The following is a 24,675-nucleotide window of genomic DNA, read 5'->3' as shown; positions in this document are numbered from 1 at the left end:
GCTGAAGCTGTGACGCTAGTATTATGCTTTGTTACACCACGTCACCCGTACAATCCCAGACGAGTCTTTATGGATACTCCACGTGCGTTCAAAGTACTGTACAAACACACTCTGCGACATGACTGCTAATAAAAACTCGTTGAAACTTAGCCAAAATGCGGGCTCATTGGCTTGCTGCTTTTTGATGGCAGAAGATGAAGCGGTCGATCCAGTAGTGGATAGAGAATGTGCTCCAGGTTGTGGCGGTGTGGGCACTGTTTCTGGATGCGATCCAGGCTGCCAACTACGTCGCGACACATCTGCTGCTGTACCGCCATAGTGTATACTAGAAGCACTTTCTTCTAAATCGCTTTCTTCTAATATATCTTGCCGGTGTGTAGTGAATGCAGGTGGTCGCACGCCATGTGTCAACTCGGGTGTAACACTGGAAGAACGCTTCATTCCATGGGCAGAGCCCATGTTGCCGTTTATACTGCTTGCAACACCACTTGTACCGTCCCCTTTGTTATTTCCCATCTGGAGCGCAGCATTCAGAAACGAGCTTACTGCACGCAGATAGGTTTCTTCATCCTCTGCTTTGACAGACGGTGTTCCTTTGGATGCTTCTGCAGGCTCAAAGCTTGGATTCAGATGTGCACCATTCCCACCAGCAGCGTCATCTATGATTTTAGCATCCCGTCGCGACTTTTCAAACATCTCCAAAAACGAATCCATGACGGCCTTGAGCTCAATTTTGTTCAAGAATCCATCTCCATCCAAATCGTGCATATCAAACAAAAACCGTAATCGTGAATGCAACGGCTGCTTCATGATGGCATCAAGAACATGCACCATTGCTGCAAGATCAACAACAAATCCTGGTTCAACTGTCTCGGTGATAGGTTTAGGTCGATCAGCTGATGGTATAGATCGAGAATGTTGTCGAGCAGCGGCTGCCGATTCAGCCTGCCCTCGCTTCTGTTTTTGTACAAAGTGGTACTGAAAGGAGCAATAAAAGTAGATACGATTAATTAAAGTAAGTGATAAATCGCTGGCACTTGTTATGAGCTGCCAAGTAGTGCCAGAGTTGGAAGCATACGAAGATGCTTGATCCCCATTTATACTGAGCTTCCTTGGTTTGATCTCATCTGGCTTACGAGATGCTGTCGATGCACCACCAGAGTAGCTGTGATTATAGTCAGTGTGTGTATCCCGCTTAAAAATACGCAACGATTCCTGTTTCCCATACTGCCATGGACTGACCGTGTCAAACACACTACGAAAATCGTATAAACAGATGCTCTTGATACTTTGATCTTTTCCTTGAGTTGCTTCCTGTAGCACTCGGTTTTGCATCGATGCAGGAGTAGGAAAAGCAATACTACCATGTCCATCAGGAATCGGTACGCCGCGCGAACAAGATTCTCTGGGTATTTGTCTTACCAGTCCCCATCCGCCCAAACTAGCTAATAAAGACCTCATTGCTTCCTCCTCTGCTCTGCCGTGCTCAGCTAACAGTGACGCAGGTCCGTTTGGATCTTCTTCTTCCCCGCCATGAATAAACTCTAGTCTTCTCACATCATCGTATGCAGCAGACACCTCATCAAAAGAAAGTGTGACTTGCTCGCAGAGCGTGCGTACTTGTGATTTGCGATTCGTGTCCTCCATCTGGTGTACTACTTTGAGTCTGTACCGCATACGAAGTGATTCAATGAGTTCCGACGTGATCTGAGGACCAAGAGTATTGCATGCAGTTGAAATCAGCAAATCATACAAAGGTCGACCTGTCGCAGAGGACAGATCTGGCTGCGTGTCGGGTGCTGCACCCGCAACAGGAGAATCTCGTCCAGAATCCTGCAACCCCAATCGTGTAAAAAAGTCCTTCAAAATCGCTACAAAAATATCATCGTCTTTTCCCTTGGATATCAGTTTGGATTCGTTGATTTTCAATACAGCCATGGCAATCCAAAAAAGAAATTTTGGGCCTTCTAGAAAAAATATATCCAAGAGCCTAATGGCAACACTCTGTGACACTGAGTTGAGGTAGAGGCAAAGAAACCAAGGAACTGAAAAGGTAGACAAGTCCATGTACAGTTTATCCAGATGTGCTGCGAGTAGTGGAAGATGAGTTTCAACAAGCTGACGAAAAACCGCCTGATCAACAACAGAACCAACAAGAGTTTTGGTGTAGTGATCAGGTAGCATTCTCTCAACAATCATGCCTTGAATATACATGCATAGTAAAATACAACAAAATTAAGTTAGTCAATACACCACACAATCATCCTAATTAAATGCTAAAATAGATTCAAGCATACATAGCATCCAAAACGCATCCTCTTCACGCAAATGCAGCAACAGTACTGCGGCAACAATATTTAGTGCTTGAGCATATCCAATAGCCGGGTTTCTCCACGAAAAAGCAGTCAGTAGTCTTCTCAAAGCATCGATTCCCAATTGAGACTGGTAAGCAGGATGCTCAGGCAAACTTCGATGCACGTCTTTTTCAATCTCGTCTGCAAATGGACTGACACGAAATTGGTTAGCAATTAAAAGCTGTTTGTAGTACTCGGATTCGGGTTTGGAATACCATGCTCCAGAGACCAGCATCCAAAAATCACCACGAAAGCATTCAGGTACACCATTTGTTTCTTGAATAAGATCACAAAGAGATTTCATGTCTTTGATAATACAAACATCACGACCATATGTATCAAAGTAATCTGTCCACTTTGCAACATAGTGCGGAATGTCATCTTGAAGCGTGGGCTTGCCACCACGCTCGATTTTTGGAACAAGAAATTTCAGACCAGTTTTAAGCGGATGTAGCTTATTGACCGTGTCGTTCAAATTTCCTAAAACCATGTGAATGTTTGGCATGGGTGATGTAACTGGCGATGAAGCAACTGATAGTGACGAGCTACTTCGTGATGTAACAGCGTGATCTGACATGACCGTAGAGCTGTTACTAAAAGATCCAAGAGGATTTGAATTCGGAGGTATGCTACTAGGATTATAGCTATTTCTACCACCCACCACTACATCATCATCAAACTTCCAATCTACTGTACGGATTTGTGCAAGCAGCGTCTCGTATACTCGATCCCGGCTTTTTGCAGTTGAAAATGCAAACCAAAAATCACTGCGTGTTTTTGTGGAAATGACTACATACCCAGACAGCGAAAACGACAATAGCTTTCCAATCAATGGTATTGCTGTAGCAGGCATCTTCTTGATGGATACAATGTGAGGATACGGAATTACAAAAATAATATTTGGATCTTGGGATGTATCAAATAGCATCGATGTAGATATTGTCGAGTTTCCATTAGATGGAGATGAAGTAGCCGAATGGGCAGCAAAATTGGCAAAATTCTGCGATAGATACATGCTGCCAGTATGAGATACAGAAGTTAATTTGTGAAAGTAGTAGCATGGTGATTCTTCCATTGTGATTGTTTCATGGTAGGACAAGCGAAAAAGATTACGAAACTCCATGTTTTTGTTTTGAGTATCAAGATCGGAAAGAGTATTGACCAAAGCCGTTTTGATATGCGAGTATCGAACAACAGTGTGTGATGAGGCAGTTTGTGAATGCATTACAGATGTACTAGCTGATTGATGAAGCTGCTGGGTGGATTCAGATATTGCAGATGATCCCTTGACTTGACCAGATAGATCAGCAAACGATTGATCTTGAAACATATCGCCAAGATCGCCATCGCCAACTCCAAGCATATCTGATGCCGAAGCTGTATTTGCTACTGAACTGTCGTCCATTCCAAATACTTCTCTTGATCTTCCCATTAGCAGACCACCACCTTTATTGGAGCTAGTGATGGCAAGATCGCCAGTATTGTTTGAATTGTTTTTTGAAAACATTTCAGATGAGGCAGATATTGAATTTTCAGCGCCTTTGATCAGGCGATTCATGGCAGCATTGCATAAGCTAGTCAAAATTCGAAAAACCTCCTTTCGATGAAAATAAAGTGCAAATACAAACTAATAGTTTTAAGATTAGACGTGTTTAAAACTACACAATGTGTTGTCATGATGCATTGTGCACTTACTACTTTATCTTTAACACCAATTTGAATTGTATCTGGTAGTAGCAATCTTTTAGCATTGACCAACTCCAATGAGTTTACATCCCTATATGTAATAAGAAGGGTAACATTGCTGGGAATACTTGCATCCTGATCCCCTTGCCCAGCCTGTCGTGATCCAGAAAAATACAATGAGTTACGGCCAATACACAGCTCGCCGCGTGCAGAAGTAGACTCTGTTGCCCAATATGTACAAGCATAATCTAAACGACAATGCATTAGCAATCTAACCAGATAAACAAGCGAAAGTAGCTAGCATGCACATACAATTCAACAATACATCGTCCTGTGCACTAGGAAACACTTTGGTCAGTTGATTTTTGACGTCGAGAAGTTTTGCCATGACACCCGCCACTTGTGGATCTATACATTACCAGCATTCATAGATGTGAGATTTGAGTTGAATCAGATTTAGATTTCAAACTATACCTTCGTATTCTTCAGTCATTTCACCAAATTGTTTGTAGAGGAGATTATCAATCTGGTCGGTAGTTGTATTGGGTTTGGAAGATAAACAGGCCGAGTCAATTTCCGCGAGCTATTATAAGAAATTGCAATGGTGAGTCAATGCACAATCCATTGCAGCCATATTCACGCAAGGTAAAACACCAACAGTGACAGAATAAACAGCCAGTTTTGACATGATTGGTGTCAAATTTACTGGACAAGATTGTCTTGACTGAATACATGTTTACCCGTCAATCCCCAACTCTCCTTTCATCCGAACCCAACATTGTGACATTGGATGACTGATATGGAAACAACAGCTGCATTCTTGAAACGTGCATTCTCTCAAACTAGAGCGCGAATGTACGAGTTTTTAGAATACAGTGACAACATCAGAACAGTTGAATCCAATATCCAGATTTGAATGAATTTAGTGATCGTACAATGTATGATTGCCAAATGAGGATTTCAAAACTATAGTTTGATGTTGTATGATGGTCGTTGTGTGTATTGAAGAATTGAGAATGTCGAGTAGGAAAACGCAGCAAATAACTAATCATTATCTATTCCAAAGCAAAATACACTGCAGGATAGATATAAAAGTGTTGGATTGTACATGAATACGGCCTGGTAGTAAACCAAGTGGATCAGATGTGGTCAAACAGGAAGCCAATACCAACAACCTTGATAAACAAGTTCCGCTCGACCCAATTCCAGTCAGTATGAATCTTATCAAACGAGTGGTCAACAGCAATAATAAACTCGGCTTTGCGACTAATGAATCTAAGAAGGATGCGATACTCGTATTCAAGTAAAGACTTTTTATAAGCAGTATCTGAGCTGCTACTCGTTCCAGGCCCGGCAGCAGAAGTAGGAAGGCTTGAAGATGCAACTCCAACAGCCGCACCCACACCCAACGAGATGCCAGTAATCAGACTGCGCATGATGTTGGCATCTTTCTTTTTAGACTGCAATACAAAATGAGTGTTTCCAGCATGGTCTTGCCAAGTGGATTTAGACTGAACAAGAAGCGATGTCACTTCTATTGGCTTGATGAACATGTATTGCTAGTTGCAAGGAAAGCGTGTACGATGGAAATACCAGATTCAACTCAAAATCACAGCAAGTTGATCCCATTCACCACACTCGTTGCTGCAAATCCTTTATTCTAACACTTTGTAATTTCCTTTTTCAACCCACTTGTCTGCTTAAACCCACCCACACCCACTCTAATGCTTCAACCATGAAAAATGTCTCCGATTCATGAAACGGCACCATTCACAAAAAGAATGTACCGCGATTAATATGGAGTCCGTCCTTTAGTAAAGACTAGATTAGTGTGGTTGTAGGCAACCAACAATCTCATTTGGAATCACAAAAACTGTACACCCAAACAACATTATAATAAAATTGGACCTTGAACGTGTAGCAAGGAAACAATCCAAAAGAAAAAACGGCGCTTTATACTGATATTCAGTCACGTGTAGAGTCAGTGTTGTTTGGGCAATCTAAACGAATCATTGATAACCGATTGAACACACAATCCTTTTATTAAACCCTGCATTGTAATCAGGCAGGCAGTGTGAATTTCTGGCCCTTGAGCACTCTGTTTACATTCAATTAAAACAGTTTCTCATTGGATTAGCTACTAGCTTGAATTAAAGATTGACCACTGCAATCCAAAAAACACTTACTTTGTGAAATACACGTAGAAAAAGTCGAGATACAGTGCGGTTTGAATAATGCCTGGAAGAATAGGAAGCCAGTCATGGAATTTTGGGTTTGTGTTGTACTTGTAGATCCAGTTAAGAATGTAAAAGAATCGGTATCCACCAAGTGCAAACAAGTAATGAGATGTGATCGTCTCTGCTTCACCAGTACGTGAAAGCTGGAACAGCTGCGGGAGAATTGCAACCGATTCAAGATAAATTGAAAACGCCCACACGATCTAAACCAAGGATAGAACATAGATTGTCACAAGACAGCAGAGGATATGACCAAAGGTTGAATGAATACCAATATATACATTGGTAGATCAGATTCATGTTATACAATAGTCAAAAAGTGCTTTTAGTCGTCATGAATCTATAGCCCACACATCAAAAGAAAAGATAGTGTCGCTTTACCTCAAAGTAGTCCCAGCCATTGTAATGAACTAGCAACGCAAGCACCGCACAAGCCCCGATTGGATATTCGAGTTTAAAAGTGTCCAGCAGTGGATCCCACGATGCCTTGAATCGGATCTTCATCAAATAAAGCACCAAAAATGCCGAGACAATAAAAAAGACCTTCATGGTAGTATTGTAGATGGAATGAAACCTAAAGAACAGATCTTGATAGCGTGTACAAAACACTATTGCATAGAGAAGCTGAGACTTGAATGAAATGCCTGATTACAGTTGGCAAGTTTACCAAAGCAGACCCATGTATAGTGCAGTAGTTGGTTCATTGAGTTGATGCATTTACAATGAAATAATGGTTCGTCAATAGGCGAATACAAATATCCTGGATTCATGTAGGAATGGATGCCAGTGGCATTCTAGCAACAAGGATGACTGTATTATCGGCATGTATAGAGCTAGGAGCTTGCTATCGTTATAGAAGCAAACTGATACTATCAAACAGGCATGCTTGCAAAGCGATAAGAGCCACATTGCCCATACCACTCACAACATCAAAGAACATCGCAGTATATATCTTACCAGCCGCAGACCTGCTCGTGTGAATTTTCAGCAATAGAATCAGGATAGATGCCAAATGAAGCATATCGCCCACTAATTGAAAGATATTCATTGTATAATAGTACCGCCAATTCACAGCTTCAAGTAACGGTCGAATGAATGAGTTGAGTAAAGAATGTGAAGCTAGCCAGAATCACGGAATGGGCTTTTGTATTATAACATAATGATTATCACAATCATATCCACTCATAACCACGCTCCCTGCTGCCACCTCCTCTGCCAGTTCATCCAACTCTCCCTTTGTAAACATGTGATAGTACCTATACAAAGTCATGGTTTAGGGTTCAATGGGTTGGAAAATAGTCACACTATGCATTCGCAAGGCAAGTCACCTTTGGTAGATCAGATCTGAATCTTGCCGTGTTTGCTGCTGACTCTCTTGTTCATCTACTTTGGCGGCATAAATCCGTCTAGGCATTTTCCATGGTACAAACACATCCTGTGAAGTATACTGCCTCTTACTTTTACTCTAAATATCGAATTGTTAAAACGCCCTTTAATCAGCAATGCAGCATTCTACAGGCTTTAGGTCAACCATCAGTAATAGTGTTTACCTCTTGTTCCAGTGCCCATACAAAAATAAGCGCACGGCCACCTGGCCTCAAGATTCTGAACAGTTCCTTGATGGCTGTTTTGCGTCGTTGAGGTGTAGCAAAATGATGGATGACGGCAATAGAAATGGCAAAATCCTGCAAAAGTTTAAATGGTTCACAATCAGTTGAATTGCCCAGTCAAATAAAAATAAACTAGAGGCTGATAATACCAAATCTGGACTGGCATCATTTAAACTTACAAAAGAATTGGATCTGTAAGGCAACGAGAGGTTATCACAAACCATTGCCTCAAACCCTCTATCATGACAGATATTGATCAAATTTAAACTCCTACATTTAAAAACGGTTAGTTTCATTGCCAATTCTAATAATGGTCCAGTCTACATTGACTAGACATGATTGCAGTAGTAAATGACCTATCAGAACCAAGCACAAATAAATCTGGATTGATGCCAAGATATTTCCCATTTCCACAGCCAATGTCTGCACCCAGTGATCCGGCTGGCATTTCTCTAATTCAAAAACAAATGTTGAGCTTGCATTTGACAATGTAATCATGAGCATGATTTAAAATTTACTTTAGAAAAGCATCCACCACAGGCCAAGGCTTGTATCTAGTAGCGCTAAAATGGTTAGCAATTTGATCATACACCACATGAACATGTTCCGATTCTAGCTTGGCAGGATCTGTAGTAGCTTCTGCTACAACGTCTGTGTTGCAACTCATGAATAAAATGCAATTGGACTGCACACGCAGTTGATTGCAATCCATGGTCACGTGGTGTAACATTCACTTTAAAGTTGCTCAACACTTGAATTGTTGCTGCTTGTCGCATAAGTTTGCAGCAGTCAGTATGGTCTTTATCAAGCGACTAGGAACTACGCTCGCACATTCAACGATTGGAAATATTAAATCAACTCCTGTCAATCTGTCTGTGCGCTTGCTGTCCACTTCTGTAAGTAAATTCTGCATCAAGATCTACTTGTTAATTCAGACTCATCCAATATAATATTCTAGTCAACCACCTTGTCAGACTATGTCAAGATCGTTGAAGTAGGCCCTCGAGATGGTTTGCAAAACGAAAAGACGATCGTTTCCACTCACATCAAAGTTGCATTAATCAACCAACTTGTTGCGGCTGGATTGCCCACAGTAGAAGCAACTTCGTTCGTCTCTCCTAAATGGGTTCCTCAAATGGCCGATGCCAGTGAGGTTTACAAGCTGATCACATCTGTACCTACCAAATCAAACGTATCCTTTCCTGTGCTTGTGCCCAACATGAAGGGTCTTGAGTCGGCTCTTGATGTTGGCGTTAAAGAGATTGCCATCTTTGGTGCTGCATCGGAATCCTTTTCTCAAAAAAACATCAACTGTTCTGTTGAAGAATCTATTCAGAGGTTCAAGCAGGTTGTTGAGGCTGCCTTAAAAAAAGGTGTAAAAGTTCGTGGATATGTCAGTACAATTGTTGGATGTCCTTACGAAATGGACATTCATCCTGATGCTGTTGCAAAGCTGTCCCAACGCATGTATGAGATGGGGTGCTACGAGATCTCTCTTGGCGACACCATTGGTGTTGGTAAATCATACTTGTTCTAGGTTAAAGTTTCGGATCATTTATACTAATACAAGCTTATTTTTGAATTAGCTACTCCAAACAAGATCCGCACTGTGATCGAGGCCGTATCTCGAGTCGTTCCAATCGAAAAACTAGCCATGCATTGTCATGACACATATGGCCAAGCAATTGCAAACATTCTGACATCCATTGAGATGGGTATTCGTGTGATTGACAGTTCTGTCGCTGGTCTTGGTAAGGGGTTTTTAAATTCTGTTGCATTGGAATAAGTTGTGTTTGGCGTGTTCTGATCTCAAACATGCGTGTTGTAATGTATTAAAGGAGGATGTCCGTATGCCAAGGGTGCAACCGGAAACGTTTCCACAGAAGATGTTGTGTATTTGCTGCATGGTTTAGGCATGCATACTGGAGTGGACATGCAGGCCTTGGCAACTACTGGCCACTTTATCTCTAAGCAGCTCAACAGACCAAATGGGTCCAAGGCTGGACTTGCCATGGTCAACAAACTCGGTTTAAACTAGCCTATACGAATTTCTTGATCACTGTGTAGCTTTCATTAATGGATGAATGTCACACATTTATAAGGATGCTGGTTGCCTTTTAATAAAACATGAACGGTACTTGGATCTAGATTATAACTAACGTGAATTTACACTGGGATTTCTCAATCAACGTTTCCAAACAAATTAAACAGACATGTGCTTTGATACTCAAAAAAGAGTAGTTTATTTGACATTTGCTAGCCATTTGTAAAGCAAAGCACTCTTTCGTAACATGGGTTTCTGCTCAAGCGAAAACAGTGCATCTTTAAGCATGATTCGTTTAGATGCTCGATGAACTGTAGCAGCACCAATTCCGCTGCGTGCAGTATTATCGCTAGCATCCCCAACACCTCCAGCAGATTCACCTGTATTGCTTATGGTACCACTTACACCCGTGGTGACGGATGCAACACGGATTCCATCGGATCGAGATGACGCACTTGCATTCGGTAACATCCAGCTTTTTAATGCACCTCCAGCTGCCATTAAGGCTGTCTTGTTAATGTTTTTGTTTTTGATGGCTTCAGGCATATCACGTTTGGATATACGCTTATACTTTTTTTCCTTTTCCTTTGGTGCAGTGGATTTAAGATCAGAATTGGATTGTGCCGCTACAGGTACGGATGCTCCAGTCGGAGTAAATGTGGATGCAGTAGCACCGACAGATGATGGTTTTTCTCCAGTAACGGCTGCAGACCCATTTGTAGATTGAATTGCTGTAGATGCCGAATCAGATTTCAATGTGGAAAAGGCAGCATCCCCCTCGGGTTTATCATTTTTGATATCCAGCAATGTATTAGTGGCATTATCATTAGTAGTTGCAGCTTGATTTCCAGTGACAGGAGGTGCGATGTTTATATATGCCGTATCATTGCCCTCTCCTGTTCCATCGCCTGCATCGGTTACAACGGGACCCAGCAAAGCCATCATACGCTCCTCTTCTTTTCTATCATGTTCCTCAAACACTGCAATCTCTGATTTTACATCGTCAATGGGAAGAACCTCCATAGTAATATGACTAGACACTAACTCGCGCTCAGTAGCAAGAAATTCTTCAAAATTTGCGCCAGATCTATGCTGAGAAATGGCTCGCATATGGTGGAGAAAGTTTAAAATATACACCCGTGTTGCCTGAGAAATCAATCTAGAAAATGCTGGGTCGATATTGGATATACCTGCTGTTTTAATAGCTGAAAACACCAAGACCAAAATTTTGAGGTGAGTGCGTGGTTTAATTTACAAACAATACATTTCACTATTATACAAAAATGTACTTTACAATACATCATGAGTAGATTCCTGGATTCATTCAACTTACCAAAATCCTTGATAAGCTTGTCAAGAACCGAAAGGTTTAACATTGGTGGCTCTTGCAAGCCAGGTAGTGCCATAAATTGACCTTGCGCTCCATACGTATCTGTCATGGCAACCTCTTCCTCCTACAAATAAGTTGACAATTAATACACATACAGCAAAGATTTGCAAAGTTTAAGCAAAAAATTTACTCGCAAATCAACTCCGGCATAGCTTGTCACATCCATCATGCCCTCGACATCCATCTTTGTGACATCGACTTCGGCCTTGGACTTTGGAGCGTTTGCTGTAGGTATTTGCAATTTGACTGATGACATGGATACACCAGGCGTGCTGATACTTCGACGTGATCCTGAATTGTATGCAGCATTTGCAGTCATGGCTAATACCAATAAAATCATTAGATTTGACAACATAAAAAGTGTTATCAGCAACAAAGTAGCATTACCATTCATTTTCATCCATGCAGGTTGGTATTGCTGAGATGCCTTTTGCGAGTTTCCAGAATATAACTGAGCCTGTGCTTGCTGCAGTGATGCTTGGTTCTTGGCATCATGTTTGAATCTTTTTGACCTACAGTTCTCAATTGTAATACAGTTGAAATTCAAGTAGCATCATTTCACATGTGAGTAAACATGAAAACGTGAGCTCATTGGCTGCTAAACCAAGGCAATAATTAAAAATGCATAGCAACAATGAGCGACAAATCAATTAACCTACGTTGACGCAAAATTATCCCCATGGCGCTTCGAGTTGGATAAATCTGAATCCCCGTGCCCCTAGAAAATTAAATGAATTGATGCATTTCAAAACTAAGCCAAAGGATCAAAATGGTCTTGGCAGATCATAAAAGCAAAATCTACCTTTAACGCGGAAGACTGGTTCATTAGTGACGAGGTAGAAATCAACGAACTGGACTCGCTAATAAACTGCTCTTCGTTAATTTGTTTAGCCTAGATGTTTAAAAGTAATCAGCATCAGCATTCAACTCAAGCCTTGCAAATAAAAAACAGATCCTGGCTATACTTGCCCGTAATTGATGATACAGTTTAACTACATAGTCATGCTTATCGGCAGGTATTTTGTTCAACAGAAGCATTAGATCTGGATGGAGGTTGGAGCTTTGTAAGTTTTGCTGTTTCTGTTTTGCTTGGGATTGCTGCAACCGCTGTTGTTGCTGTTGAAGCTGCAGTTGATAGTACTGCTGCGATTGCATAAACTGTGATCCAGAGAGCATAAAGGGATTGGCAGCAGAACCTTTTATGGTAGATTTGGCACTTGTGGAAGGCAATGTTCCTTGACTGTCGGATGTACTTGGAAGTGGAGCACTGTTCACATCATCCAACAGATCTTGTAGTTGTGCAAGTGGGTCATCCGTCTCGGCTTTGTCCGAGTGAGCAGTACTATATTGTGATCCGTTGGCATTGCGTTGCATTAGCACTTGGTCGGGTTTTCTGTCTTCCAGCATTGAGAGAAACTCATCGCCATCGTTGGCAGTAGTAGTGGCTTCATCCTCGTCTCCATCCTCTACTTCGTTGTCCTCTTCGTCATTATTTGCCTCTTCGTCCTCATCTTCATCTGCCTCTTCAGCTTCCTCATCCTCGTCCTCGGCTTCTTCTTCGCCATCACCTTGATCTTCTTCTTCCTCATCTTCTTCGTCGTTGTCATCACCAGCTGGAGATTCATTTTCGATCTGTCCCTGCTGTAGTTGCTGCAACTGCTGTTGAAGCCGCATATGTTGTTGAGCAAATAAATGCTGTTGTAACTGTAGCAATGGCTGCTGCTGCAAATGAAGCTGATGTTGTTGCAGTTGAAGCTGCTGCTGTTTTTGAAGCTGCTGTTTGGTTTGACGGCCTTGGCCTGGTTGTCTTGGACCAGCCATGCTCTAGCCTGTATTATCCAAGGTGAAGTTGCAAATTCAAAATTGGCGACCTTGACTTGCCACACCAATGAATCTTGTTATTCTTGCAGTATCAATCCGAGTTGCATGAATTCACTGTGGTATTTAATCTGATGATCATACCAATTTCTTGTACTGTTTGATCAACATGTCCTAATCAGATCCCATTGAAGCAATACGTCGTGACTAGAGACTTGGATGCTTTAAACCGAATTCAAAAAACTTTTTCCAATACTTTTCAACCACTCAATGAAACGAGATGAAGACCCAATTAGAAAGATAAAACCATTTAAATCACAATCGAATGCATCCAGTCATACTCTGTCTAATAAGTCGGCCAAACCAACAGTTGAGAGAGTAAGTCGACTTGTTCAACTTTGCATTTAAAGTGTTTCGTTGTATATTGTACTCACAACGATTGGGTTAGAATATGTTGGCTGGGCTTTCATTCGGTGAACTTTTGAGTGTCAGGAAATCTGTTGGTCAAAAGACTTTTAATAAAATATGGAGCAAGTCGTCTGGTGAGAGTGCAATAGGCTCAATCAAACATCAACGAGTATCTAGTAAAGCAGATTCACTCGAGCCATCTCAGAGCACGACTGTGAGAACCAAACGACAGAGAAAAGACAGTGACGAATCAGACGATATGAATGATTCTGAAAGCGATGTAGAACATGACGATGAGACATCTGGATCTAATGATCACTCTGATAATGATTCAAATGGATCCGAATCCAGTGATGATACTTCTGAATCCGAGTATAGTTCAGACAATGAGACTTGGAAAAGTAAAGACGATGCTGGTCGACAACAAGATACTCAAGAGAGCATGTCTGAAAAACCTCGGTTCAAGAAACAGAAACGGGAGAATAAGAACATGTATGTTTGATAATGAATGGATTGCATTCTTGTTTTACTGTTTCAACTCATGTCTGTCATTTAGGCCAGCAGAAATCACATCAAAAAGACCGGTTACACGCAAGAGACGAGTTGTCGAGGTTTCTAAAAAGGTAATGTCTTGAGCTGGTTCAAGGTTTGCAACGATTCAATCACTATTATCATGCTGTAAGCTAAAACTTGCTTTTTGAAAACCATGAAAATGTTACCATCTAGGCAGTGAGAGATCCTCGGTTTGAAGCGTATACGGGTGAACTCAACGAGGGTCTGTTTAAGCGATCGTATGGATTTATTGACGACTACGAACGTAGTGAGATAGCCATGCTTAAAGACGAAATCAAAAATGAACCCAATTCGGAACGAAGAGCCCAACTTCAAAAAACCATGACAAGCAAGGTAAACAGATTTGAGGTTTATACGCTCAGTTTGACATGCTAATGAATGCTTGAGTAGGTTTCAAGACTATCCACCAACGAAATAAAGGAAAAGACTCAAAAACTCAAGCGAGAATGGCGCAAAACTGAAAGTGCCAAGGTGCAACAGGGCAAGACACCCTTTTTCCTCAAAAACTGTGAGTTCAAAGTTGGATACTGTTGATTTCAGTCGGGGTTAATGTACTAACTTTCAATTGCAAACCTTAGCCGAGTTGAAACGACGTCAATTGGTAGACAAGTTCAAGTCACTCACTGAAAAGGGAATGGATCTCGACAAAGTACTTGAAAAACGGCGCAAGAAGAATGCAAGCCGTGAACACAGGCATATTCCTTCTCAGCGGAGATCTCGCTGAAACTAATAAAACAGATATCTTGAACCGTGGTTGTTTATTGAGATTATATTGGCAAGATACGATGCAAATTCAAGACTTTTTCAACCAGGCTGATTTTGTATTTAGAAAGATATGGCTGCTTTGTAGCAGCAATAAAAGGGTAGACAGGGATAAAAGCAAAAACTGTTCCATTGCTGAGCCGAATTTGAAACTATATAAATTAAACTCGTCCACCAAAGGTGGAGGTGGCTTGGACAGCCAAATTGGTACCATTGACTGAACTCTTGGCAGGATCTTCGTGCCTCAACGCAGCAATGGCTGGAATTCCGATCATCATGGTTAGCCAACAAGAATCTAAGCAACAAAGCAAACCACAGTATGGCACAGTGTCTGGTTTGAATTCAAATTCTTACCGTAAAAGGCAGTGGTAAACGTCATGAACGTAGCGGAAACAAGAATAGTGGATGCCTGTACACGAATAGAGCACCAAAGAACGATACTAAAAACTAAATACAGACATGCCTTGAACTGATTGGCCTGAAAAAAGTCCGAGACTCGTTTAAGATTATCATTTGCACAACACTTTGCACAAAAAGGCATTTCAACAAGGAAAACAATGCCAGCAAAGACCCTATTGAAGATGAACTGATCAACTAAAGGTCTGGTGGATATCAAGAGTATTACAGAGTGCTATGTAAACTAGAATTGCTTACCATCCAAGAATAGAAAAGATGATGAGTGATGAGACCAAGTTGAAGAAGCCAAAAATCACAAGGACTATTTACAAGAGCATTGTTAGCAAACAACTCGAGTATCTACTTTCGGCAGGACTGGGGAGAGTTGAGATTGAACCAGGGTAAGCAATAGCGAGTGATTTTCAAAATATTCGAATGACTCGGACACCAGTATACTTACAGAGAAAGGTCAGTATAGCAGTAAACTGTCCATAGATGGCGCATTTGCCACTCTTGAGGTCATCAACAAAAGTCATTTGTAGCTATTGGAGTGAAAGTAGAAATTCGACCAGAATTGTGGTTGTGCTGCAGCAAGAGATAGTGCCACGTGGTTACAAAGTGTTGGACGCTCAAGTCCAGATCTAATTCGACACTCGTTGAGACACTCGTTGAGACACTGGCCAATTCATGGCTGGAAATGCACTTGGTGATACTCGGCGAGTTATTTTCAGAGACAGCCCACATTATCTGCTGTCCTGTCAAGCGAGCGTGCATGGTTTGAAAATAAAAGACCAATCTAAGCTAATCTGAAACCCCAGCTGGGAATAAATGCTAGTTTACAGCTGGATTCATATAAAACAAAACACTCTTGTATCTATCCTGCAATGACTGCTTTGAGAATGTTCAACTAGTCAGTCTCAATCAAGAAAGCGCAACGAATATTAACCATTTATCATTTAAAACAATGCTCATATAATACATACTATAGTTTCGTATTGATCTTGCAACGACTCTATTTTGCTTTGGAATAAACAATCGTTACATGTTGTTATTGGAAATGGATTACTTTTTCTATTGAAACTGTTGTATCCTAAATATCACGGATACGTTTGTGCTCTAGTTCAAGAAATGATTGTACATTTCAGGAATGCAGCTGTTGTTTACATGTCAATCACCCCATGCCAAGAATATCAGATATATTGAAACTGCAGTTTGAACATTCGTTCAGCTGTATCCACTGAAACGGACAGAAAAAGATCAGTGGATTTTGTTAGCAAGTCCAAAAGCACGCAATGCTTAATAAGTTTGGTGAGAATTGATACCAACCATTCCACGAGACTGACCGTTCATCACGTTGGTATCCTTATTTAATATTTCATTCTACGTGAACACAGCCGTAAAATCCATAAACGCAGCAATGGTTGTATCGCCGCCGTAATGATCATTTGATTTGGCAACATTCTCGCTAATGAAATTTTGCAATAAATGTCAAGATTCATTACTCGTTTCTATAGTCGACTTTCCTAACCTCCGCTCGACTTTCAAATGACACTGTTACAATCTATTAAACGTTTGACTCGTTATGCAGCTGCAATGGGTGTTGGTATTGTAGCCCTTACTTTTGTCCCAGAGGTTTACTGTCATCCTTCCACAAATATCGCTAGCTCTGGCTTGGTAAATGTGGCTGCAAGTGCACCGCTTATTATTTCTGGCTACGATTTCAGTGCCTATCCTGCTGCTGATGTTCCACCTCCCATTAATGCTACATGGAATACCAAATACAATATTGCTGCTGTAAGTATCTGCATATGTTTACCTAATATATATTACAGTAAATAATCGAGATATTTTGTAAATTAACATGTGCGCACATGTTGCATTTTGAATGACTACCAATTTTACCTATGCTCAATATCTAGATTCCAAACACAATTCCAGTTAAACTGCCCATGAATTCTATGGAGATCGGACCTTGTCCACTTACTAATTCAAGCTGCGATTGGGGATGCTTTAATTGCACTCAACCTACTGACGCCGTTGCATGTCCTCAACACAACTCTTGGGCTCTGAGCTACGATGATGGACCAAGCCCGGATACTCCAGCATTGCTGGCTCTGTTGGCCAAACTCAATGTCAAAGCAACGTTTTGTGTTGTTGGTTCTAGAGTACTTGCTAGGCCTGAGATTCTCCGACAAGCATACGACGCAGGCCATCAGATCTGGTGAGCTGCTCCTTGTTTCGACTGAGCACAAAATGTGCTAAATATTCACTTTGCGCCAACTCTGAGATATTTAGTTACTGATTATAGTTTATCTGATTGTAATTAATGACGATTTGAAGCGCGCATACTTGGAGCCACCGATTTTTAACATCGCAGACTAATGAGCAGATTGTTGCGGAGTTTGAATGGGGACTTCAAATTATCGAACAAGTGACAGGTGCACGTCCTGCCTATGCTCGACCACCATTTGGCGATATGGACGATCGAGTACGAGCTGTTTTAAAAAGTATGAATCTGACTCCATTACTATGGAACAGAGACACTTTTGACTGGAATCTGGGTGATCCCAACTCTGGATTCCAGGCTGGATGGATTACTGGTAATTTTACCAATTGGATTGCAACAGCTGGAACCACATCCACAGGATTCATGTCGCTTGAGCACGATCTATATCCGCAGTCGGCGGCTCAGACTCTTCCAGCATTACAGCTTGTATACGATGCTAAATTCCAAATCCAGCCTGCTTCTACCTGTCTTGGCACCAATCCCTACACCTCAGTAGTATCTGTTCCTATTCCTGCAGTGGGTCCAAACACTGGTCGCAAGACTGGATCACAGATTGCACTTCCTACCAACCGAAATACTGGCCCAAATTCCAAGTCTGCTGGTATACTTGGTCAGTCTCCAACTACTGCAAGCCTTGTGGCTGGACTATCTGTGTTGGCCTCACTAGGTCTGCAATCAATTTGTTAGAATACTATCAATACATCCAATACTATCAATACTACTGCTCCACCATTACTACCATCACGTTGAAATAAACAATATTGTTTGAGCGTATCAATCGAATAGCATGACAATATTCAATACACTGAGTATATACAATTGGTTGCATCCACTTGAACCTATTGTTTATATGATCTCGTTGAATCAATTGAATGGGATTTATATAAAATCCGTTAAAATGATCAAGCCAGCCGCCTAATGCACTGGTTCGGGAAGTTTAGCCGCATGACATCACAAGTAAATATACTGTTTATGGTTGGACAGTCAATCCAGTCGACGTGCACGTGAACAGCTCACTGACAATTGTACAAATGTGTTGGTGAAGAATCAGGTGGATAACATGTGCTGCATTGAATGGCTAAATTAAGGGTAATAATCAATGATGTGGGCTGGCTGATTCACGTCAAGATGAATTCAAGAGGTTTGGATAGAGACCCCTGCAGTGTGTATCCGTTGGCTGAAATGGCATTACTTGAGTAAATGAGCACGTAACATGTGTAAGTACTGCATGATGTTGAAAAGGGTCAGTGTGTGATGCCGGTCCTCGCTGACAAAGCATTGCTGGCCAGGTCTTGGTTATTTACTAGAACAGTCAGCCATGGATTGATTGGTTTGCAAAAATTTAACAGGCAGATTGTTTACTCCAAAGCAATTTGCTTGAATTCAAAATCAGTAATGATTCCATTCCACATTGAAACGCCAAATAGTATCATGGCGTGAGCAATTGGGTAGTTTGCAGTGAAACACTGTTTCATCCAATACTAGCATTTTAGCAATGCGTTGGATGGTGAATCTGTCAAACAGATGCCTCGAGTCTTGCGTCTAAAGCCTCCCTCATCAATCCATATGCTGTGTTACCTTGTATTTGTGTTGTTAGGATTATAATCGGCTATAACATGTACACGCGATTTCTTCAAGTTCCATGTGCACTTTACGGATATCCCTACCGAGCACGTTTCTCGCTACTCCTAGACCCTCGACTGCTGCTCTTTATAAACCACCCCTGCTGTCGAAACGTGCAGATTTTAAAACGGTCTTTATTGCATTGTGTATTAACTATTTTTCTGCAGCTAGCCCTGACTGTTTTCGAGCCCTACTACTATCGGAACATTACCATCTCTACTTTGTCCCGATATCTGTGTTGTCCAGCTATATAATCGCTTAGATTCAAGATATTCGCTTAAACCTGTTCGTTTTCAAGAAACCTGATTTTCACCAAAAAATTGATATTGCACAATCCATACTGCTCTTGCTGATCAAAGTATCGACAGGCATTCGTCTTACTATCTGACTCGCTACACCCTAAATCAAGCCGATACAACTGCCAGACTACATGGACCAATTCTGGAACCCATCGCAATTCACAACAGCCAACAAGCCATTCAGTCATAATACCGAATCTGTAATCAACAAGCTTCCCTCACCTCCATACTCGACTTTATCTGACATGGCTTCATCCTGGTCAGTATCTAACGAAGCTAATCCAGGAACGATTGCAAGGCAACGCAACAATCAGCAGCACCGCCCAGCTCACTTTTCTCAAACTCAGCAAATCCAATCGCATGCAATGGCAGCTCCTGCACTATACAGTCGCTCTAGTGATGAACAGCCACAAGGGCGAATACTCAGCAACACCCGAGTTGACCCAACAAGCTACAACGACGCTGCTTTACTTGAAGGAGGGTCAGCACAACAGACCTTTTTCTTGCCACAAAACCAGTCACAGCGATCTAGTGTTAACATGACCTCACACCATCCTATGCAAGCAACATCCACCTTGCATTCACAGGGATCTTCCATTTTGTCCACTTCACAGCCAATGCATTCATCTAGACCAACCTTTCACCAACCAACCCAACATAGGTCACAGATGCCACCTCACAATCAATACCAACAGCAATCGACTCTATTGACATCACCACTCCGTCCTCGTTCTTTGGCAGCTCTCAGGGCTAAAGCGCGATCCTCGTCACATCTAAACTCTGTTTCGACAGCAGCCATTGCAGCAGCAAAAACAAGTAGTACAGTAGATGACAAGGAAGCATTGCGGCGAGTGGTGCATTGTGCGGTAGAACGAGAGCGTCGAGAGAGAATCAAAGTCAAGTTGGATGAACTCAAGGCGGTTATTCCATCTTGTGCCAGTATGGCTTCCACCCAAAAGATTGTGTTGTTGGAAAGTGCAGTTACTTATATCAAGAGTCTTGAGATGCTCATTGGAGATTTGGAATCAAGATTGAGTCAATATGAAGGCACTAGTAATGTGTCTGAAGAAAGATCGCCGCCGTTTAGTGAGACTCAGTTAGTGGATAGATACCCTCAGACTGATGCGGCTTCGGCTGTTGATTATGCATATAGTCCAACCAGTGCCAACGATCATCCGCATCCGCACCTTCATCATCCCTATCAACGACCACGGCATTCACACTGCACGTCCTCACCCGAATCTAGCATTGCACAACAGGCTCAGCATTCACATGCATCACATACAAGGGTAAAGTCGGAACAGCTGAATCTTAAAGGTCCAATGCACACACCCAACAACACTCATGGTCGTTTGTTGGCACCCACTCTAAAGCCAAATGTTGCCAATGTGTATTCTGCCAACACTGCACTTGTCACCACAGATGGATCGTGGGAATACAGGTCAAACTATCAGAATCCACACCAGCACACTAACCATGCTCAACAGCATCAAGAACCCACTATAAATCAACAGCAATACCCAACACATTCTCGTCGGACTTCCTTCTATGACAGTGACATATCCCCTGTGCATTCACCAAAGAACTTGTTGTCTGTCGGTAGTCTAATTACTTAGTACCACTTTCAGATTCTATTACCCATTTCATTAGCTCGGTGTTTCCATTCCGTCGACCTTCATTTTCATTATTCAACTTACGGCGGTATTCACGTAAACTGGAAACTTGTAATTTATCCTGCAGTCCGTGTCCATTCTGCTTCAGAATATACAATGGCTAAATATTCGTTGCGCTTTCATACTAGACATTGACTGCTACTTCAATAGACCATTTGAATTTTTCAATAAACACAACGTTCATCATACAACATAGTCAGATTGGTGGTGGTTGAATGGAGATGATCACTTTTTGTATAGCCATATATTGTACAATCGACAAGATTGAAACCAGGTTCATGTATTGTAATCTAGATATTGAGTTGGATTGTTTTGATGCGGTCAATACAATCCATATTGTGTTTTAATATCAGATACATTCGCATCCTAGTTTAAGTGAGTCAAGATGACATTCTCAGCAATGCAACAGCTGTTTCCATGCCAATCGTCAAGAGAAAGAACAGTAGACTAAAAGGTTTAGAAAGCAGTATTATCCAGTGAGTTTGACACCAATGATTGTATGGTACTGGATGTTTATTATGTATTTTGACATTTATATTTAGTTCCATTTTACGTGGATACAAATTCATTCTTGGATCATTTAGGTGGAAAATAAATGCATTCATATTGGATTGTTCATCACAATATAATCTAGATGTGAGTTGATTGTATACATTGATGTCCAAATTGAGTGGCAATTTAAACTATCGACAACTGTTGATGCGGACAAATCATCGATTCAGTTTGATGGGCCGCATATTGACTAAACAGAAAGTCGACAGGCTTGGTGTTATGCGGTGACTGTAGCTAAGCGATTGTACCCTGTATAGTGATTGAAAGGGTCACCAGACATCAGGGTCATAAGTGAAGATGTAATAATTGACACAACTGTGGTAGTCAATATAGGATTTCCAACTTTAATTCAAGCCAAGCATTCAGGCATTATCAACCTTGATTCTTTTAGGGTTAGATATCCCAGCCCTATATTAATGCCGACATTTGTCCCTGATATGCGGCATCAACACAGCAATAATGTATAAAAATATTCCAACCGATGGTTATGATGGTTATAAAAGCAGGCTCGTTGATCTTCATTAATACATACATAGTTATACTTGATCAAATGAAATTCACACACATCTCAGCCTTTACAATTGCAGCCTTGGCCACCAGTGTCCATGCCATTTTGCCACAACCCAGCGAGACAATCGACTCTGTTGATCCAAGTCCAAGTCCAAGTCTAAATAGCCAAAGTGTTCCACAAGCAACAAGTGGTCCGGAATTTCCGAGTACTTCAACAACTCAAGGTCCTGGCGGCAGTCAAGGCGATCATTCAAACCAGACTCCTAGAGTTCGTCTAAAGTCTTATGATCTCAGTGGGCTTTTACGTAATATTCGAAAAAAACATAAATCTAATCATCAAAAAACCAAAACACAACCTCAGTATAGACATGTTGGCACTATTGATTTATTCCTAGAATCGCTTTTAAATATACCGCAACTTTCAGAATTGGACTATCAAGGTGGTGACTACGGACTCGCAGATCACGTTGAAGAAAGTCCAAGACAGCAGCAACCTATTGACTTATTCTTGGAATCATTTTCAAGTATACCGCAACTTTCAGAATTGGGCCATCAAGGTGGTGACTACGGACCTACGTATCACGTTGAAGAAAATTCAAGACAACAGCAACTTATCGAAGTAATAGCGAAAGGCATTAATGCTGAAACATCAAAGTTTAAAAAACATTTACTTTTGCTTTCCATATATTTTGACATGTACGAAGTATGGGTCAAGAATATTCTAAATTTCCTTGATGTATTTGAAGCCACTGGACTAGTATCTGAGTTTATCAACGGGCTTGGAAAGATTTTTAAAGAATTTCTGGAGATTATCCATGTAGTTTATGGAAGTATTTATCAAATAGTTTTGCATTTAAACAAGGATTCAGGTTTGCTCGAAAATGCAGTTAAAGCTATGTTCGATTTAGCTGACCAATTTATGAGCAGACAAATGGATGCACAACAGCTATTCAAAGAGTTATTTGAGCGTTATTCTAAAATTGACTGGTACCACATGAATTTGGGACTAGAATTAGCTTTATGGCTCCAAGAGTTAAAAATGACAATGCAAATATACAATGAATAAAGCTACATCCAACTACTTTATCAAACTACTGACATGGTTTGCAAGTCAACTGTGATTTGTTTCCATGGTCATCAACTGATTTGAATAAACCATTGCATTTACAATTTTGATCGAGTTTATAATGTTTGTAGATTGGGTTGGATGTGAGTCATGGTTGATGACTGATGACTGATGGTTGAAATACACTAATATTTGTATTACATCAATCGCAATAGTTGCACAACTGGTAATATACATGATATTGGCATCATACTCTGTCAAGTTGTACAACTACGCACACACATCAAGAGTCCCAAATCAGATAGTCAAAATAGTATTTTGAATTTGGCAAACAGCTTGTCAAGTCGTTTGACTCTGCCGAGACATTCAAGCAGCAGTTTACAGCAGCAGCTCTTGGTGTATTCGGATCTGGTTGGGTGTTTCTTACTTGGACTCCTTCGAGTTCTACCATGTCGATCGTGACCACTGCTAATCAAGATCATCCCGAGTTTGCACCTCAGTTTGCAGGTACTGGTGCCATGACTTTACTTGCTCTTGATGTCTGGGAACATGCCTACTATGTCAAATACCGCAATGTTCGTGCCAACTACGTTGCTGCCTGGTGGAGTGTCATCAACTGGACCGATGTTTGTACTCGTTTCCAAGGTGGTGCTGCCAAACTGTAAATCAACAGCAACAGCAACAACACTGATCATTGCAGCATTTATATTTTGTCAAGCAATCCAACTTGATATCATGAATAAATACAAGATTGTTATATCGATATGCTGATTTTATTGACTTTTTGATCTGAAAACAACCATTTTACAATATACTCACAAATATATCGATTCAGAGTCACGGCTTGGATATAGTAACGGCATTGCAGAGTGTATGATCTGATGACCAGAAACTGTCATTGGATCACTGTTGGCTGTAGTTGCAGTTTCAGTTGTAGTTGTAGTGGTTGGAATGGCATATACACGACTGATCTCTTGTGAAAGTGTGGATAAAGCCTGTTTGCTATTCACCATACACATGGTTGCTGGCCATATCATGAACCAATAGTGGACAATCCAATTGAACCCAAATTGTTAATGTTGATTGTGGGTGTGAATGTCGTCAAGTTGATATATTGATATAATCTAGATGTGAGTTGATTGTATACATTGATGTCCAAATTGAGTGGCAATTTAAACTATCGACAACTGTTGATGCGGACAAATCATCGATTCAGTTTGATGAATAGTATATTGACTAAACAGAAAGTCGACAGGCTTGGTGTTGTGCGGTGACTGTAACTAAGCGATTGTACCCTGTATAGTGATTGAAAAGGGTCACCAGACATCAGGGCCATAAGTGAAGATGTAATAATTGACGACACAAAACTGTGATAGTCAATCTACTA

At 41.1% G+C, this 24,675-nt stretch overlaps 12 protein-coding genes across 12 annotated transcripts; 7 read left to right on the top strand and 5 right to left on the bottom strand.

Annotated features, from left to right (window-relative positions):
* Positions 1-21: 21 nt before the first annotated feature.
* Positions 22-5,593, bottom strand: BATDEDRAFT_22239 (uncharacterized protein; the record flags this gene model as incomplete). The annotated part of the gene is made up of 6 exons (XM_006675445.1): positions 22-2,201; positions 2,298-3,981; positions 4,050-4,288; positions 4,353-4,448; positions 4,515-4,623; positions 5,216-5,593. The coding sequence occupies 6 exons, from the start codon at positions 5,591-5,593 to the stop codon at positions 22-24; spliced, it is 4,686 nt and encodes a 1,561-aa protein (XP_006675508.1).
* A 508-nt stretch (positions 5,594-6,101) lies between these two features.
* On the bottom strand, positions 6,102-7,325 carry BATDEDRAFT_29345 (uncharacterized protein; the record flags this gene model as incomplete). Its single annotated transcript, XM_006675574.1, has 4 exons — positions 6,102-6,138; positions 6,227-6,480; positions 6,659-6,921; positions 7,235-7,325. The coding sequence occupies 4 exons, from the start codon at positions 7,323-7,325 to the stop codon at positions 6,102-6,104; spliced, it is 645 nt and encodes a 214-aa protein (XP_006675637.1).
* An 81-nt stretch (positions 7,326-7,406) lies between these two features.
* Positions 7,407-8,554, bottom strand: BATDEDRAFT_85944 (tRNA (carboxymethyluridine(34)-5-O)-methyltransferase; the record flags this gene model as incomplete). The annotated part of the gene is made up of 6 exons (XM_006676054.1): positions 7,407-7,533; positions 7,606-7,742; positions 7,828-7,962; positions 8,067-8,157; positions 8,244-8,339; positions 8,406-8,554. 6 exons carry the CDS (start codon positions 8,552-8,554, stop codon positions 7,407-7,409), a joined length of 735 nt encoding a protein of 244 aa, XP_006676117.1.
* Positions 8,555-8,681: 127 nt separating this feature from the next.
* BATDEDRAFT_34231 (uncharacterized protein) lies at positions 8,682-10,035 on the top strand (the record flags this gene model as incomplete). The annotated part of the gene is made up of 4 exons (XM_006675731.1): positions 8,682-8,783; positions 8,846-9,404; positions 9,474-9,638; positions 9,726-10,035. 4 exons carry the CDS (start codon positions 8,682-8,684, stop codon positions 9,923-9,925), a joined length of 1,026 nt encoding a protein of 341 aa, XP_006675794.1. The 3' UTR covers positions 9,926-10,035.
* A 77-nt stretch (positions 10,036-10,112) lies between these two features.
* BATDEDRAFT_85035 (uncharacterized protein) lies at positions 10,113-13,142 on the bottom strand (the record flags this gene model as incomplete). Its single annotated transcript, XM_006676053.1, has 7 exons — positions 10,113-11,136; positions 11,265-11,385; positions 11,452-11,642; positions 11,709-11,833; positions 11,981-12,039; positions 12,124-12,213; positions 12,318-13,142. 7 exons carry the CDS (start codon positions 13,140-13,142, stop codon positions 10,130-10,132), a joined length of 2,418 nt encoding a protein of 805 aa, XP_006676116.1. The 3' UTR covers positions 10,113-10,129.
* An 899-nt stretch (positions 13,143-14,041) lies between these two features.
* BATDEDRAFT_8336 (uncharacterized protein) lies at positions 14,042-14,844 on the top strand (the record flags this gene model as incomplete). Its single annotated transcript, XM_006674929.1, has 4 exons — positions 14,042-14,170; positions 14,274-14,453; positions 14,511-14,628; positions 14,699-14,844. 4 exons carry the CDS (start codon positions 14,042-14,044, stop codon positions 14,842-14,844), a joined length of 573 nt encoding a protein of 190 aa, XP_006674992.1.
* Positions 14,845-14,874: 30 nt separating this feature from the next.
* BATDEDRAFT_85033 (uncharacterized protein) lies at positions 14,875-15,814 on the bottom strand (the record flags this gene model as incomplete). The annotated part of the gene is made up of 4 exons (XM_006676052.1): positions 14,875-15,141; positions 15,237-15,454; positions 15,537-15,600; positions 15,739-15,814. 4 exons carry the CDS (start codon positions 15,812-15,814, stop codon positions 15,044-15,046), a joined length of 456 nt encoding a protein of 151 aa, XP_006676115.1. The 3' UTR covers positions 14,875-15,043.
* A 1,464-nt stretch (positions 15,815-17,278) lies between these two features.
* On the top strand, positions 17,279-18,039 carry BATDEDRAFT_4648 (uncharacterized protein; the record flags this gene model as incomplete). The annotated part of the gene is made up of 2 exons (XM_006674849.1): positions 17,279-17,499; positions 17,619-18,039. Coding segments are annotated over 2 exons (642 nt in total), but the record flags the coding sequence as incomplete, so codon positions are not given.
* A 600-nt stretch (positions 18,040-18,639) lies between these two features.
* BATDEDRAFT_22232 (uncharacterized protein) lies at positions 18,640-19,442 on the top strand (the record flags this gene model as incomplete). The annotated part of the gene is made up of 2 exons (XM_006675444.1): positions 18,640-18,761; positions 19,163-19,442. 2 exons carry the CDS (start codon positions 18,640-18,642, stop codon positions 19,440-19,442), a joined length of 402 nt encoding a protein of 133 aa, XP_006675507.1.
* A 290-nt stretch (positions 19,443-19,732) lies between these two features.
* BATDEDRAFT_22231 (uncharacterized protein) lies at positions 19,733-21,103 on the top strand (the record flags this gene model as incomplete). The annotated part of the gene is made up of 1 exon (XM_006675443.1): positions 19,733-21,103. The coding sequence occupies one exon, from the start codon at positions 19,733-19,735 to the stop codon at positions 21,101-21,103; it is 1,371 nt and encodes a 456-aa protein (XP_006675506.1).
* Positions 21,104-22,262: 1,159 nt separating this feature from the next.
* BATDEDRAFT_85313 (uncharacterized protein) lies at positions 22,263-23,288 on the top strand (the record flags this gene model as incomplete). The annotated part of the gene is made up of 1 exon (XM_006676338.1): positions 22,263-23,288. The coding sequence occupies one exon, from the start codon at positions 22,263-22,265 to the stop codon at positions 23,286-23,288; it is 1,026 nt and encodes a 341-aa protein (XP_006676401.1).
* A 235-nt stretch (positions 23,289-23,523) lies between these two features.
* Positions 23,524-23,953, top strand: BATDEDRAFT_22229 (uncharacterized protein; the record flags this gene model as incomplete). The annotated part of the gene is made up of 2 exons (XM_006675442.1): positions 23,524-23,601; positions 23,624-23,953. The coding sequence occupies 2 exons, from the start codon at positions 23,524-23,526 to the stop codon at positions 23,951-23,953; spliced, it is 408 nt and encodes a 135-aa protein (XP_006675505.1).
* Between the last annotated feature and the right edge of the window lie 722 nt (positions 23,954-24,675).

The sequence above is a fragment of the Batrachochytrium dendrobatidis genome (assembly GCF_000203795.2).
Source record: "Batrachochytrium dendrobatidis JAM81 unplaced genomic scaffold BATDEscaffold_1, whole genome shotgun sequence".
Taxonomy (NCBI): domain Eukaryota; kingdom Fungi; phylum Chytridiomycota; class Chytridiomycetes; order Rhizophydiales; genus Batrachochytrium; species Batrachochytrium dendrobatidis.
The sequence above is the reverse complement of the archived record's forward strand: the minus strand, read 5'-3'. Positions and strand labels throughout refer to the sequence as shown.